Consider the following 17,615-nt stretch of genomic DNA (forward strand, 5'->3'; position numbering starts at 1 on the left):
CCGATTGAAGCATTGCGGAAAATTAAATTGGCTCGTTATAATATTTGAGACACCGACTGATTTTTGGCAATACCGTAAATGTAAAAGACGCATTCTTTTTGGTCTTTCACGCACAACCAGCTGATTGCTGATCACAACTAAGGTTGGAGGAATCCGAGTAGTCTCACGTCCACCTCAAACGCTCGCAATCAGCTAATGTACGATCTACTAATTTTCAGCCTGACCTTACCAGAATCAGGGGGCTCTCAGCCCCTTGGTCTGGTCCTAATTCAAGTGACTTATTCAACTAATTACCTAGTGTTTAATTTGTCAATGTGAATGACGTGAAGACTGCGCGCATGATCCTCCCTATAAATACTACTGTCTGCCCTTGATCAAATTGCGCTTGCCATAATAGAAAGATACGCTATTGATCTTACGCAATTAAAATGGTGTTAGTAGATGGCAATCAATGATTCAGAGGACTCGCCATCGATCAAAATTAATTACGTAAGCGAAAATAATTATAGTATACAAATTTTAAACGAGTATTTTGTGAGTTGAAATAAGACTTTTTTTTGTCGTGCAACGTTTTTTCTCCCGCTTCACACACCCAACATTTTGAGAGGGTAAATCATTTTGTTTGTGTACTAAGGAAAAAATAATTTGGGCCCATAACTTAAAAGTTCAATTCTTCACAAAGTGGCCCCACGGAGATGGATTTTGATTTCTCTCTTTTTAAAGGTGAAAACTTAGGAGAAAATTAAACTTCAAAATTACACTTGCTGATCGATTTTTATCTAATTCTATCCCTGAACAATGCCAAAATGTGACCAATTATTTTTTCCAAGTTTAAAAAACTTTAAATCCAAGGGTAAGCCGTCTTGGATTAGGTATACAAAAAATGCCTCATTTTAACCCAAAGGATTGACTCTTGAAATATTTCCATTATACTAGAGCTGAATCACCGTTTGTACCGGATCGGTGGAAAAATATAAAATTCCATTTCTGCGAACGTAAAATGTGGTTCCTAAAGTTCCGTCCCTTAAAAATTTGATTAAACTGAACTACATGAGAGATCGCCAAAACGGCGAAATGCAGGACTTCAGAGACTTTAACATCGGGCAGAAAAGTAGGCGTGCCGACATGTGCCGTTCTAAGGAAAAACGCCGTGTGAACATTCAGGAGTTGCCTAATTTCTTCTCAGAAAACAGTTATTTTTGAAGGACGTCATGAATATTTTTCCTTGAAAGTTTTAGGAACTCCAGATGAAATTGCCAACAACATTATCTGATAAAATGGAGGGAAAATATTTACAAATTTTCCCGAAAATTCGTGATATACCAAAGGAAATGTGGCAACGCCTGAAGGTTCATACGGCGTTTTTCCTTAGCATGGCAGACATAAGCGAGTTGCTTGACGCATGGAGATTTAAAATATCGAAGGTGAAACTGTAGAATGCTTTGCAGCGTTGCAGACCTCCTGTCATGCTTTATTTTCTACGTGGAAAACTACTGAACGTCATATCCGGAAAATTTCAATTTCTCTTCATTTCATGAAGAATATTCTGTGAAAACTTTAAGAAATTGTGTTGCTCCGGTCTTTTTTTAAAAAATAAAATTGGAGCGGAGATTTCGAAACATCGCAACTGAGATACGCATTTTTGAAGTTTCACCATAAATTTGTAGAATTTTTATGGCACAAATGCGTTTTGCCTCTATCTTCGATCGGCAAAAAGCAACATTTGCAATGAGTGCGACGTGCTATGGCTGCAAATGTGGACAAGTTGTCGGAGGGGGGGGGGGGGGGGGGGAGGTGTAATTTTTAAGAACTTTTTTGGATGGAACTGTGCTAACCACGTGAAATCGCGCAAAAAATTATGTCCGCGCACCGATTTTCAGATTTTTAACGGCAGTCCATCGTGCCTACTGCTTCAGTAAAAGGGAGTATGAGGAATCCAATGCTACTTTTTTCGCAACACAGCCAAGGATAGAAGAGACGTATTCGGGCGGGCCTAATTTTTTGACTTCCCTAGGCTCCCGAATCTGAGCGACGCCAAATTGGCGCAGCACAGAGCGCGGAGCATTGCTAGTTCACGTCTGCGCGCCTTCAATTTTGCCGATGCAGCACGGACATCCATTAAGCACGAATAGTTGTATCTCTGCGCCGTCATCAACACGCGTCGCTTTCCCTTGCTCTATTTTCACGATGTGTTCCGTGTTTCTTTTGCCTTTCCTTAATTGGTAGTTCAAGGGCTACTTGAGCGACACAGCCGAGGAAACGAGAGACATAATCTGGCCTCCTTTTAAAACTTTTCTACCGAATATGAGTAACACCTTATTGGCAGCATAGAGCAGAGCGTTGCGAGTTAACGCCTCATGCCATCGCACCTCCAATTTTGCAGATGCAATACGAACATCCATTAAGCGAGTATTTGTGAAAACTTTTTTTGGGGGAACTGTGCTAATCACGTGAATACGCGCTAATATTTGTGTCCGTGCATACATTTTCAGATCTTAGCAGCAATCCTTAGTGCTTCGCCTGCCACTCTGATCGATGAAAAACTTGATTTGCTATAAGTAGGATTGATTCCAGTTGCGAATTCGGCTACATTGAAGTGTTAAAAATAGTATTCGAAAAATTTTGGAGGGAAAACTGTGCTAACCATGCGAAATTAAGCTGAAAGTTGTGTATTTGGACGAATTTCAAGATTTTTAGCCGCATGTATTCATACCTTATGGGACCTGCCTACGTGCCTACTCGCCCAAAAGTGCTACCTGTTTACTTCAAAACTGCGATAATACTTTAAAAAACATCAAAATGGATGTATTTAAAAAAAGATCAATTTGACCCCACTTGGGACTTCGTTTATAAAGAAAGTCTTGAGCATCAAAGAGTTAAACAAAAGAAGGGAGAAAGACAAAGCATGTGTTGATCGTTAATATCAATGTTTATTTTTCATTTTTTAACAGACTTTTTCTGAAAATAGAAAAATCAAATTCAAGTAAATTAAATTAAATAAATAAATAAAACTTAAAATAAAATTGCAACAAGGACAAGAAAAGGCCATTATTGAACAAAAACAAATGTACAAAAAAATGATAGAGATTAACGGATGAATCAATGACAGGTTTGTAAGTACAAAAATCTGTGCGTGTTCATTTTGATTTGCACCTTTTGGACACAGTCTCAGAGTGTATCAGGAGCAAAAAAAGTTAATTTTGTCAGTTTGCAAAAACGGCTATTCATTGAATGGTGGAAACATTGGTCATCCAAATGCAAAAGTAATTACTACTCCATCATTGACGGTTTCACTACCGGGTCAGTCACAGTGACCATTTTGTAGAACGGACTTTTTTAGTGTTGGCCACATATTGGGGTAGTCATAGTGACCATTTCGTTCTGCAATTAGTAACCAAAAAATAACAGCGTTAATTGTTTGTCTATGTTGAAATTAATTGTGCAGTACTCATTATAGACACAATCCGGAGCTAAAGTTTAAGGTTACAACATTTACTGAAAATAATCGTTGACAGTTTCCTTACTTTGTTCCGTTTTCTTGTTTTTTTTTTTTTTAAATTTTTCCAAGCTGCACAGGAACAATTATGCATAACACATTGGCAGTAAGAGTGCTATAATACAAAATCAAGCATTGCAAAATTTTTGTACAGATTTTCCCTTCAGTTGTGATTGAAAAATAAAAAATAGAATAAAAAAATTAAAAAACTAAACAATGCAAATTGGATCCGACAGAGTTATGAAAAATTTAGAATTACTTGTTTAACATGAGCCTTAAAGTTCGTTGAACTGAAGATACTGCTTCATTATAAACATTATCATATAACTCATTATGGCTAACTACTATTTTTCATAAAAAGATCTCATGGCAGTAAAATAGGCATGGCAGCCTAGAAATAATTAAAAATTAAGTAGAGCAAACGTAAAATCATCGGCATAGGAGTCCAGAATTATTTAACTCTATAGTACAGCACCTTTTTGGAACTTATACAAATGACTAAATTTTCTTTAACAAATTAATTTTGAGGATAGTTCCTTGTCTTTTGCCAGTGTTATGATTACAGTTAATTACAGCAAATTCATTTTGTTAGTCACACTAATCTTACTCGTTAGATTCTTTTTTCGAGGATTAAATCACAGTAAGAACTGGTAAGATTCTGTTCAGTGTTAAAAGTTAAAACACCATTAATTCACCAAGAATCGGTTATTTCAAAAGACAAAAATTACTAAAATCTTTCAGTAGAAGTTACTCTATCAAATATTTAGTCAATTTTAATTTTTAAAAATACTAAATAAACATACAGAATATGTACAAAGAGTAATGGGAATAGCTGATTCGACCAATCAACATAAAATTTTACAATCTCAAAAATAAATATACATACTGAAACAAGGCTGACATTAGTGATCACATTATTTCAAATGAACCAAAAATGAATCAAGGCTACAGTCAAATTTCCCTATTCATATTATTCACATCTTTATTACCTAATGAGAAAAACCAACAACAACAGACATGTAATAAGGCAGCGTCAAAGACTTTTTGCAGGGATGTAGTAGTTTTTCTAATAATATAAAATTTCATGATAAAGCCAAAATAAAAGTTCATTAAAAAGTTCAAAAAGTCACTTCTAAAGGGAGAAAAAGTTAATCAAAAGCCAACAGTCAAATAGACATACCAAAATGATGTTTTCTCAACCACAGATTCAAACCACCTTTACTTCAATTTATACCGGCATTTAAGAAAGCCATTTTTTGGGTAAATTTTGCACAATTATCTCTAACCTGTGAGGTAAAAACGTCAATTTTGATTTTTGCCGCTAAAATTCTATTTTCTTATTTTAAAGCAAGCTCTCATAAATACTTACAAATGAAATAATAATAAAAAGGTACAAATTAACCCACTGCTTATGTCACATGTTTTCTCCATCAATTCTATTGTAGAAAAAAATTTGCTAGACTGTAATTCAGAAATAAACTCATGAATGAGCATTAATGCAATCACTGGCTACATTCAAACGCTTGACAAAAGAGCCCATCATTAGTGTACTGACATTCGACTACTGTTCATTTAAGACATTTGGATCTCATCGAACCTTTTTCCCAAATTTTCTGATTTCACAAGATATTTGGAGATGGAGAAATTTATGATAATACCTTAAATCATACCCTGTCTATTGACCAATTTAATATAATTAGCTACATTTCTAAAAGGTTTAGTCTATGATGAGTTCATAATGAAATATATGAAACAGGGAAAGCTGACTGTGTTACACATACATGCACTAATACATCTATCACTAGACAAACACCCAGACAAAAAACAACTGTAAGTACACTTTAACAAGATCATAAAAAATATACCTGTACAAACAACGTTAGTTTTTCTAAAATTTGACAAAAAGACAAAAATTACGAAAAAACAGAAGGTTTCGAACAAAACTTCAGCAAAGAGTAATTTACACTAGTTTCCCGGAAAAGGCACCAATTTTTACCTTACAATAATAAAGGTTACCTTAAGAGTAACATTAGCAGAAGTAATTGACAGCATTTTACAGTATGGCACTTCATAAACAGCGAATTTATGAACATGAGTAATATGAAAGAAAGGAAGAAATAGATGGATCTTTTGCAAAATACCTAAGGCTATTCGATTGTAAGATACAATATATATATACGATTTATTAATCAAAACAAATAAATTGAACATGACAAAGAAGGGTGCACATAAGAATTTTTTACTACAACTACCTACTTTAAAGGTATTAATCAGAAATTGATGAATTATTAATTACTACAATTAAGGTTTTGACTATTAACAACCAAATAAGTGTTTAAAGGCTGCATTGAGGCAGTTATAAACTAGGAGAAAACTCAAAAGTAAACCTAGCTTGAGAATGATAGAGGAGGTGGGAAAAAAATGGAAAAAAAACCCTGGCTGCTAGAATGTAGCATTAAAAAACAAGAAAAAATAACAAGAAATAAAGATAGCAAAAATAAAGGTCACAAGAAGCGTTCCATTTTAATTATGGATGAGCGACGTGCTGCTATGTGATCTCCCATTTGCATCTGTGATAAAGTGCATGATGTCTGATAATAAAATCAATGTTGGCGGTGTTATTACTTTTGGGATTCCTGTTGAGAAGGAAGAAATTGGGTGATAACCGACATCAGTTTTTCGATTTGAGCGGATTGTCTTTCAATGATCCGCTTTAGTTCATTGATTACTAATTCGTAATCGGTTCCTTTGGCTGTTGTGTGCGGAACAGTGGAGTTAGGGTTAGATTTATTTATGCCAGAGTCGGCTGTCTTCCCTTTCAGAGCAGAAGCAAAACTCTTATCGGGCTTGATGAGATTGGCTTGATTTCCTTGATTGATATCGCTCTTGGTCGGAAATCGTTTTTTGCACACTTCTTTTTTAACTTTACATCCTCTGTAAGTTGCCAGATGGGTACCTTTACAGAGGACGCAAGTGGGCAAAATACATGTTGGTATATCAGGGACCTTGCAGTCCCCTGTGGGGTGAAATTCTGAGCAGATAGCACATCTAGGTTCCCTAAAACAATAAGATTTGGAGTGACCTAAGGCAAGGCAATTTTTACATTGGATAATATTCCTGGTAGGTTTAAGTTTTTCGAATCTGACTAAAAGATTGGCGATTTCTTTAACCTCCCAGATCATTTTCTTGGACTCAGGGAAGGGTAAGAGATCTACATACATAAGGGGAAGGGGTGCTTTATCTTTGTTTCTAAGCATTCTGGTGACATTCCTTATGGGAATTTTATACTTTTCTTCTAAGGTTTTACGGACAACATCTTCAGCCTCAGGGAGGTCTATAGGGATACCCCTGCAAACCACCCTGGTGGCTCTTTCCTCCTTAATTTGGTGTGTAAAATAAGGGATTTTTTTACTTTTGAGGGTTGTACATAATTTTTTGTAGTCATCAATATTTTCTAATGCTACTTTAAATTGAGTACGATTAATAATTCCAATTTTAGAGTTTTTGACTACTTTGTCAATAATTTCTGTTTTAAAAGTGTGAGGATTTGTAACTTGAGATATAAAAATAGGGGGTGGAGTGAGTTTAGCCTCTACATCTTTTTCTTCCTGTAGTAACTTAAAGCTTAGCCCTAAATTACAAACACTTTTCGGGGGAGGGATGTTCACTGTTACTTTCTTCGAGGGTGTCTTAGATGGAGAATTTGGTTGTGAACTCGACGTTTTTCTTTTCCTCGAAACTAGCTGGAAATCCGCTTCAGTGGATTTGGAGGAGGTGGGTTGCACTTCCATGACTTCTTCAGAGTCGTCAGAACCTTCCTGATCATCTGTCTCTGATTCTGTAAATGCCTCAGGTTGATCAAGGTCACAGGGGCTATACACAAGGCCTTTGCAATTAGCACATTTAGAAGGATACTTTTTATGTATGCATTTGCAATCTATTGCTGCTTTGCGACTGCATTTTTTGCAGAGATGGGCGGTTTCATTGTGTTCGCAAATGAGTAAAACACTTTTCTTAGGCTTGTTTCCTTTTTTTGTTGAGAGTAAGGAGCCTGCAGCACGCACATTTTTATTCTTCACGTTAGTTCCGGATTTTTTTAGCACTGGAAAGCCAAAATCACGGAGCGGCGGGAACACATGAAGGTTAGCACAGATTTTGCATCTTGGAAATTGTGTCCTGTGAATGCACCAGAACTTTCTGACTGAAAAGTTTTTCCTTGTGATATCACACAAATTGCACAGGTGAACTAACTGTTCATGAATACAAACTACTAAATTAGTTCCAGGCGAAGTGGAACTCATTTTAGTCACGAGAGCACAAAAGAGTTAACAAAGTTTAAGTTGCATTTATGACTTGGCAACACACGAGTCGGGACAGCGCAGAGAGAGCACAACTTGCCTCGACCGCGGTGATAAGCAGACTCAAGATACAATAAGTGGGAACAAAATACTTTGTCCTTTTAGATATTTGATTTAACCTCAGCAAAAATGACAAAATTTGTGACATAAAGAGATAAATAAAATTGTCAGTAGGTAAATCATCGGAAAACTATAAATTTGAACTAAAAGTTAGGGCTTCAAAAAAAGAATGTATGATAAGTAAGAAGAGAAAAAAAATATGATTAACAAAGATAGAAATAATACTGATAATATAAAAAAACTTATCGGTAAAACTGACATATTTGCTCAATCTGATGGATCATTCATGATATCAAGAGAAGATGATAATGCAGGATAAAAACTTTTTTAAGAGCACTTGGAGATTGAGGAACCTTCACATGAATGAAACACCTGACCTGAACAATATGTTAGTAAAAATTTATGACTTTAATGAATCAATGAAGAGAGCAAAGCATGAGAGAAAAGAGCCATAGATTTAAAAAAACGACAATTTAAGACTAGTTGGAATAATTAAAATTATTTTCTATGTACACATCGGTCATTTACAATATTAAAATACACAACAGTAAATAGATTTGAAAATATTAAAAATTCTACTATAGACAAGAAATTTTTGCAGACTGCATTAAGTTATGTACAAATTTTTGCTTTGTAAATGTGTTTTAAACTCGCTTTTGAGAGCTGGTTTTGCGCTCCATCAAAGGGCTTGAAGTCAGAATGACGAGAAAAAACAAAGTCCACAGACTACATTTGTGAGTGTTAAAATCAAAATATTTGTAGAAGTGAACAAACGTTATAAAGAACATAGAATTTTGACCCTAAGTTCTTCTATTCAATATGTGACATTGTCTATTCCTCCCCCCCTTTTACTGCAGGTTTATGCATGCAGCGATTGGTAATTGTTATTCTTGCATGTAACTCTGCAACCTACCCTCAATAGCTTACCTATTTAAACCAAAAAGTTTCACAGTAAAAATCGCTGTATAAAAATTGTATTATCGAACAAATTTCAGGTTAACATTTTTGCCAACATAGAAATTGTCGGGATGCCATCGGTTTTTTTCCTCTATGTTGAAACAAAAATTTAAAAAATCAAGCAACAAATTATATAAAAAAGAAAAAAATTAACCATCCCTTGCGAAGATGTAAAAGTTATAGTATAGAAAAACAATTCCTCTTGTGCAACATAAAAAACGGATCACTGATTTAAAACAGCATATGGGTAAAGATGGAGGCAAAAACCAGAGCGAGACAATTTTTCCTATTGACAAAAATCTTGGTTTGCCTTTCAAGCTGCTTTTTTTCGGTACTCAATTTTACAAAATATACAAAGCAGAGACATGAAATAGTCTGAGAGGGGAAGAGAAGACACTTAAACACTAGCCGAATTGAAAAATTCATCAAGCACGAACAAAAGCGATGTTGCGATAAGAAACATATTTATCGAACAATTAAACGTTGGTGCTCAACAAACTTTATCATTCATTGACTGGTAAGTAGAGGTAGAATTCAGCAAAGCAAGAGTTTGCTTTAGTTTCCGGTATAAATGGGGTTTTTGTACGTTGATGTGGCTTGCTTGTAGAAAGGATTCTGGCACTGTAAAACAAAAACAATAAAATTGTGAGCAAGATCATTAACCCATAAAAAACTGATTTCTGCTGGAACTTAAAAGAACAGATTTAGGCATAAAACACCTTTTTAGAGTCTGACGTGCAGAATAATTACCCGAGGGGCTTGTAATTTGAGCGAAAGGACAATCTTGAAACTACCAGAAGTACTCCTTGAGTTATATGCTACTTTTATTGAAAGGATATTAAATGAAAAGATCATAGATTACAAATTGTAGAATTTGAAATTGAGGAAAATTATTGCATGTAATAAAAACAGAGGCACTGGTTGTCAAAAAAAAAAAACTTACTCTGACTAGTGGTAAAAATTTACACTACTAGTTAAGATGCTGGTGGTCATAAATAAATGCCAATCCCTTATTTTATTCGAGGATGAAATATGATAAGCATTAGAGTCTCTTGGTAACTAGGGTTTATAGAAACGATAAAAAGATTAACTTACTGTATCCCATTTGGCCATTTTAATTTCTTTCTCGAACTTGGCGCATTCCCGCTGATCATGGACATAAGTGATCATCTTCCATAACAACAAGAATCCTAAACCAATCAGCACAATCGAACCAATCACGACCAGTACCACACCTGAAAAAATGTAAGATTGATACGAGTTAGTTAGACTTATGTTATGATATGTTATGATACCAGCTAGGTAAAAATGATATGCGAATGGAAGACTTTAAAAATTATTAGTCTAATATGATTAGAAGCCTCAAATGTCTTCAATACTTGTTATTACGATAAAAGTGATACTGAGGTATTACCTAAGCATTTTGCTTTTTGGCAGGCAAAGCAGCCACTTTATATCACACTTTATGGTTATTCTCAGTGATCTAGCGATGAGATCAGACACTATGTTGTGCTGCCACAAGGTCTTGTATCTTTGAGTAGCAATATTTACTGTAATGTAAAATTTAATGCAAGGAAATGATACTTAACGTTTAGCAACATTAATACTAAGTAGCATGACATCAAATTTGTGAAGACTCATTGAAAATTTATTTTGGAAACTACCGTAATGGAAATCGTTTATTGACACAATATTATTAAATTGTCAGAGAGGTAGTAGTATGGTACCTTACCTAAAATAATGGGTAACTTACCTAAAATGTGTACTTGCGGAGGGCATTCCCTTTCTTGCTGAGCTCTGAGGACTATTTTCCCATGAACATCGTACGAGTAAACAAACGCAAAGCGACAGTCGTCTTCATCATAAAAGGCACACAAATTTTCATCTTTTTCTTCATTCACTGAAATTACATGAAATGGAGTCTTGTTAATAAATGAAAATTTTTCTCTAAATTACAAATTATCACTACCAAAAGCACTAAAAGGAAGATAGAAGGAAGAAAAGAGAGGGTTGTATATACATAATTTATCAACACAGATACAAACATCTAGCATTCTGATGTCTACAGAATCACCATGAATGGCTAGACTGCAGCGATTTTTCAAACTTGTTCTGAACGTCAGCGTTTTCACTCAAATAGCTCAAACTATTGATTATGGGTAAACGCCAAGTATTGTACATAATTTTACTATTGTATCATGCACAAGTAAATTCAACGATTTAGAAATTTAAATGATTACCTTCAATAACTTCGACAATTTCAGGTATGATGGTGCAATTCTTAGCGCAATCTTCTTGTGAAATAGGACCAGTTTTGTAAACAAGACACTGGATGCACTCCTTGAACTCAGAACACCGACCAGGGCAAGTCTAGAAAACGGAAAAAGACATGAGTGACTGGGAAAAATTACAAAAAATAGGAATGAGTTGAAAAGTTCTTTCTCTTGTTAATCAACAAATAATGATCCACTGCAATGAAAAGAAAACACAAGGGGACCAATCATACATCTCCTGATAATTTGCATGAAAGCAAACAATCACACTAGAGTGAATTTGAGTGATGAGTGTTCCTTAGATCATCCTGGATTGTCAAGAATGACAAAACTGTTGTGGATTAAAAAATGTCAGCCTTTGTTTAAATGTTACCTTTAAAACCCAGGCGTAGGGGGCAAGATTCTAAAGATGCTTAATGCTTATACATCCACCAAAAATGTTGGAGAGAGTGCATAAGCATAATGAAAAAAACCCAAGTTCCCAGGCTACCGAAAAGGGGAAAAATGCTCCAAATTAGATTTGTGGCTACTTACAGGGCATTTTTCGCAAAACCTTCCAGAGTATCTTCCTTCTTTTCCTTCATGACATTTACAGGCTCCACACTCGCACTCTCCGTTGCCAGAGCAAATTGTAGTGCCTCCAGGCGGTATGCAGGTGGCATTGGAAGCACGGCAATCACATGCTGGACCAGTCCATCCAGGCTCACAGACACATTTGCCGCATACACAATGACCGTGTCCAGGACCAGCGCATAGTAACCCGCCTGCTCTGTCACATGAAAAGTTGTCGCATTCACAGAACTGCCCGCTGATGGTCTGAAATTGCGGAAAAATTAATTATTTACACATATTAATACAGGAAATAATTGAGACAGCAAATTAGTCATATACATAATCAAAGTCTCCCTAAGATACAGTCAGAAGTGCTCAGATTTCTGAGGGGCCCTCAAGTCAAAACAAATTAAATGTTTTTCTAAGTGTCTGAAAAAATTTTGGAAGCAGATTTTCCTCATTTAATTTTATTTTATTTTATTTAGTTTTCTTCAAAAAATTCCCATGGGCAAACCTGTAATTACTCTGCCCCTCCCTCTCTCCCTCTTTTCTCTGTCTCTACTTATTTAACAGCCCCAGGCAAACCGTTTTTGGATCAAGTTCAGCAGAAAGAAATCAAGCGATATGAGCAAGTTTATACGTAGAAACATCTGTAGGTGAAAGGAAATCAGTTTCAGTTGTGCTGTTTCTAAAAAATTCAATAAAGGTGTTCATTTCTACGAAACTGGATTCAAAATTTGATTCACCTGGCTAGAAATTGAACTGAACACTTCTTTGTAATGGGACAAGTGATGCAATCAGGACAAGTGATCTAACATCGACACCTCAAGAGGTTGGTTGGGATTAAAGCCTGATGAGTCTTTCAAGAATTGCAAATTTTCAGGCCTGAGTCTTCTAAGATAGAAAAATCAGAATAAGCCATGTTTCCAGAGAATTTAAAAATATTTCTTCGGAATTTGACTTCAAAAGAGATTTTAATCTGCATAATTACCTCATCAGGATTTCCTCTCCTTTCACATTCACACTGACCACAGACACAAGATCCTCGTCCAGAACAATCTACCAAAGTTGTATTGTCCGGACGACAGCCTGACACTAGATTTGTGTCTCCATGCCTGTTGTTATCAGAATCACATTCACAGAATCTACCAAAGTGGGATGAGTCGCATTCACAAATGCCGCATTTGTAGGTTCCAAAACCAGAGCATTCCTCTGCATTTTCTTTGTAGCCCTGAAAAAAATAATTTAAGAAATTAATTACTAGGAGCATATGTCCATAGAGAGCTTCAATCTGAGATAAAATTAAAATAATATGAGAAATTATGTAAAGTGATTAGGTATATTTGGCGCTCAGAGAAAAAGGATTCTTTGTGACAAATTAAGTTGTTGAATTCATTTAATAGGGGGATGTTTGATAAATATTTTGGCGTCATACTAGTTCAAAAAGAAAAATACAAACCAGATTTGTGATGCTTTGCCTTTTGCAGTTCAAAAAAATTCTACTTTGGAGGAAGTGTAATTTAACTTTTGTCATCAAGATTTAAAACTATCGGACTCAAATTCAATTTTATACCTTCACTAGATAATAAACTTCTTATAACATTTTCTATTTTTTTTTCTTTTTTTTTTTTTCTTTTTTTCTTTTTTTTTGGAAAGTAGAGAAAGTTTTCTAATGAAAACTCGAAAATTATTTTTTTTTTTACCTAATCTGAGTTATGAAAGTACCTTGAAAAATTCATCGCAAGTTTCCTTACCCAAAAAATCTCTTTTACACTAGACACACTTACACTATGGGATCTTATGCTGAATATACACTGAATAAATCTTACCGGGTTTCCAGGGTTTTCACAAGAGCAATCACATTGCATTTCCACGTCTACAATGAGAGATTCATTGATACCAACAGGGTATATTTGGAACCTTTGTTTCCAATCTCTGCGATCCTCTGGACAAGCTTTAACTTCAATTTCTGCTTGAAACCGTACAACGGTTCCAACTTTCAAACCATCGCATTTGTTTGTTTGGACGAGAGGTCCATTTTCATCCAGACAGTTTGAATAGTAATTTACTTTGATTGCACTTGAGGCGTTGTCCTTTATCTCCACCGATGATGAAATTTTCTGCAATGCAAAATAATGAGTGTTGAGAAAAAGAGCAACCATGTAGAATCAGCAGATTAAAATTTATCACAACAACCTTATCCGCCAACCTGGCCCGCTAAATACATTTTCTTAGCTTCAGAATTTTTTTTTACTATTTCTCCTGTGATCTTTGCTCCTCTGCCTTCAAGCTATTCAGAAAATCTTGTTCAATCATCGGCACAATTTCCTTTCAGTATTCAAAACAGAAAAGATAAAACAATATAGACACATGGTAGCTGCTCTTCTAACCCAGTAAATTACATCAATATCACAACATAGTTTTACCTTTCTGGCTATTCTATTGATTTAGAACTTGTTCTTTAATTTCAAGAAAAATCTTTTATTTATTCTAATTCAAACAATATTTCAATCAAATCGCTATTTTTCATAGTTTACAACTTGACTTATCTTACTCTGTCAGGGGAAGTAGCCTCCTTGTCACTCATAAAATAGAAGTTAATACAAAGTCTGAAATGAGATATGAATTACACTTACATTGTATTGATCCTTGACAAGTTCCACAACATTGGCTGAATCATTTGATAAGGTACCGTAAGAAGATCCTTCAACATGCTGACCTAATTTTTGATACACTCCGATTTGTTCCTTGGTAACAGCAAAAATCAAGTTGATGGCGTTCTGTTTGACTTTCAAGTTGATCTGTTCACAAAAAAAAAACACGCAATTAAGCAAAAAAAATAGAGGCATCAACTCTGCAGATGTAAATGAAGACTGTAAGGGGACAAAATTAATTGGTTAAAATGAAATGTGAAATGTCGAGAGTAAATTCAGTGCAGAGTTGATATACAAATATTATATGATTAAACATCTGACACCCAACCTGACCTAATATCAAAATGAAAAATTTAAAAATCTAAAGAAGTTTCTTCTGAAGAAACTTCCAATCTAACTGAGTAGATAATTCTTTGGACAAAAGCTGATGGATGAAAAACAATCAAGGATTATATTTTCAGGGTAAATTTCAAGAACTACTACTGCTTAATTTTTTTATACTATAATAGTGTGCATAGTTACAAATGAAGTAACTGTTACAATAAAAACTTAGTTGAATCATAAATTCACCTGAGAAATTGATGGATAATCCTGGAGAACTGAGTGCGTGTATTGACCTCGGCGATCTAAATGGCACAGACCATCATTCGGTTTGACGATACCGCCAAGCTGGAAAAATAAAAGATGCAGAGTTTAATTATATTCTCAGTAGCTTCCTCTAAAAACATTCCATCGAATAACTGAGAAAAATAGAAAGTAAATCTACAGGTAACTTCAATCAGAGACAAATACATTTCTGATGAAATCAATCGAATTTCTCAGCTTCATGCTTAATTCCTGCTAAGAAATGAGATACTACTGCACTAATTTTCTTCAGTTAATGAATGAAAAATTGTGAGGATGAAGTTAGCTTTAGAAAGATGGAATGACTGAAATTCCATCTCACAAAAAACGAGAAAATATGAGGCATTAGGTCAACCCACAAATATAATTACTCAGCCATAAAATATAGAAATGCTAGAAAGCAAAATGAATTAAAATTTAAAATCTGAACTTGGTTATTTTTGAGACTTAAAAAGAGTAAGAAAAAACTTTCACTGGTCTTCTTCCAATTTGTTTAAAGTCAACTCATTTTGAAAATGTATTCTTCAAATTGCGTAAAGGAATCCACCCAAAAAGGTGAAAGGCAGTCTCTGAAACGTGAGTTGAAAAATAAATGGAAACAGAATTAGGTTCCAAAAAAGTATATTAAGATCAATAATATGGAACCTGTTTCACTGTTAATCTGAGCGTGCTGTTTTGTGTACAGACTCTTCTGAATCAGGACTAGACAGAAATGTATTTAATTTTCTCATTTAATTGATAAATATCAGTTTTGTTTGACATAAAATGCCTTACCTTGCCATCACCAGCATAGTGGAATCCGGCATCTGTAGAAAACACCAAGAGCCTTCTTGCTTTCTCCCGCCAACCAATCTGTTCGCGGCACACGACAGCTTGCATGATGGCGTCAAATCCTCCTTCAGGGGCGTCAAGATTTCCAGAAACAGCAGCATTCCTGACCAAACCCTGGGTAATTTGAAAAAAATTAGATGGAGATTAGAAACCAGGCAGGAAAATTGCTCATTGGAGAATCACAGTGACTTACTGAAATCCTAAAATTACTTGAAATCATTCCACAATTAAAAAATAAGTAAGTTAAATAAAGGCAAAGTGAAGGGAAAAATTCATTAATATTGATACTTAAATATTTACTAGACCAGACAACCATGAAAATTAAATGGCTGATTTTATTAAAATTTACCTGTCATCGGCTTTTGAACCACGTAACTTTAAAATTAATTTTGATTACAGAGGAAATTATCAATGATATTAAGTTCAAAAAGATCTATTTTTTCCTTTATCGAAATTGTAATTGAAAAAGTACAGCCTTGTCTTGAAAACAACGGCTTAAAAAACTTTGACTTTACTGAGAAACTGATGACTGATATAGTGTATGAGTGTAATATTATTTAAAAATAACAGTGAACAACAAATGAAAATTAGGTACACTGATGTGAGAAAAGCAAGCATTTGTGAAACATTGAAGTTAAACATCAATAAAGCTGTCAGTAAGATACTCAGTAAGAACTAGATAAATATGGCCTTTGATCTCTATGCTGTCAAGGAGGAGTTAGGTCTTTGCCATAAAGTTTCTTTGACTTTATAAATGGACATCTTAAACCTAGAACCTTATGTTTCAAACTTTCCCTTGGTAAAACAATCCATCAAATTATTACAGAGAGCCAATAATAAAATATTCTAAGTTACATTTATAGAATTTTTTAATTCTGCTTTAAACTAGTACAGTATCCTCTTTTAAGATGTAAATCAATCATTAACTATTATTACTGAATTTCACAAAAGTAATAAGGTTCGATTAATTTTGTCGTTTGTTTGATTTCTGACTCCTTAAAATAGAAATGTAGTGGTTTGAGAGTAAATTCAAACAAGTAGCAAAAGCTACCTGCTGAGGGGGCGCCGCCCCCCCAGACCCCCCCTCTCAAATTATATATGTGAGACTTTGAGTATCATAGAAGTCGTGCGGCGACATGCCGAATGAAATGCCACAATTAAAATTATTGGATCAGATGATGAGCTGATAAAAGCCTTACCTAGTAATTTGGGAACATTTCTGACACAGTTTGGTTGCTTTAACTACCACTTTGATTTGCGAAATACAAATCGTTTTCACTTCGTATGTAGTTAAATTTGATTTTGACAGACTTAGTTTCTGATGGATTCAAATTCATAATATACATTTAGGTTCCAGGGAAAGAAAAATGGAGATGAGGACACTTCACATGAATATAGATTGTTTAAAAATAAATAATCCGAAGAAGTGATGGAATAAATGATAATTGTTTACTAAAGTAAATACTATACCTAGGATTCATAGGAATTTTAAATAAAATCCCACCCATCACTAAAATAACCCATGTGTATATACTCGTGGTGCCTGCTCTCGGCTCGATTTCGCCGAATGGAATTCTTTATCATCGCGGTTGTCCTTGTTGCGTACAGGAGGAAATGAAGGCGCGCTCGCAGTAGCGAGAAGCAGACGCGCCAGGTTGCTTGCGACGCGTGAATGTAGCTTAACCTCCACAGATTAACAAACCGTCGAGCAGCCACGCGAAAAGTCCTATACCTACATAGAGAAAAAAAGGAGGTATTTGCATCTTGAGGTTTGTTTACCCTGTGACGTAGGTCTGTACAACCTGGCCAG

The 17,615-nt window shown here is 34.9% G+C and overlaps 1 protein-coding gene across 2 annotated transcripts in view; it reads right to left on the reverse strand.

Annotated features, from left to right (window-relative positions):
* Positions 1–2,910: 2,910 nt before the first annotated feature.
* Positions 2,911–17,615, reverse strand: part of mys (position-specific antigen beta subunit myospheroid) — an 88,892-nt gene continuing 74,187 nt past the window's right edge. For both annotated transcript variants that reach the window (XM_019043274.2, XM_019043272.2), the window contains exons 6-15: positions 15,749–15,919; positions 14,921–15,019; positions 14,333–14,497; positions 13,526–13,816; positions 12,688–12,927; positions 11,679–11,960; positions 11,112–11,241; positions 10,625–10,771; positions 9,967–10,106; positions 2,911–9,492 (exon numbers count right to left, since the gene is read on the reverse strand). In XM_019043274.2, the coding sequence (XP_018898819.1) occupies positions 9,427–9,492; positions 9,967–10,106; positions 10,625–10,771; positions 11,112–11,241; positions 11,679–11,960; positions 12,688–12,927; positions 13,526–13,816; positions 14,333–14,497; positions 14,921–15,019; positions 15,749–15,919 (1,731 nt within the window). In that variant the 3' untranslated portion in view covers positions 2,911–9,426. The remainder of the gene's footprint in view (positions 9,493–9,966; positions 10,107–10,624; positions 10,772–11,111; positions 11,242–11,678; positions 11,961–12,687; positions 12,928–13,525; positions 13,817–14,332; positions 14,498–14,920; positions 15,020–15,748; positions 15,920–17,615) is intronic.

This window comes from Bemisia tabaci, chromosome 1 (assembly GCF_918797505.1).
Source record: "Bemisia tabaci chromosome 1, PGI_BMITA_v3".
NCBI lineage: Eukaryota > Metazoa > Arthropoda > Insecta > Hemiptera > Aleyrodidae > Bemisia > Bemisia tabaci.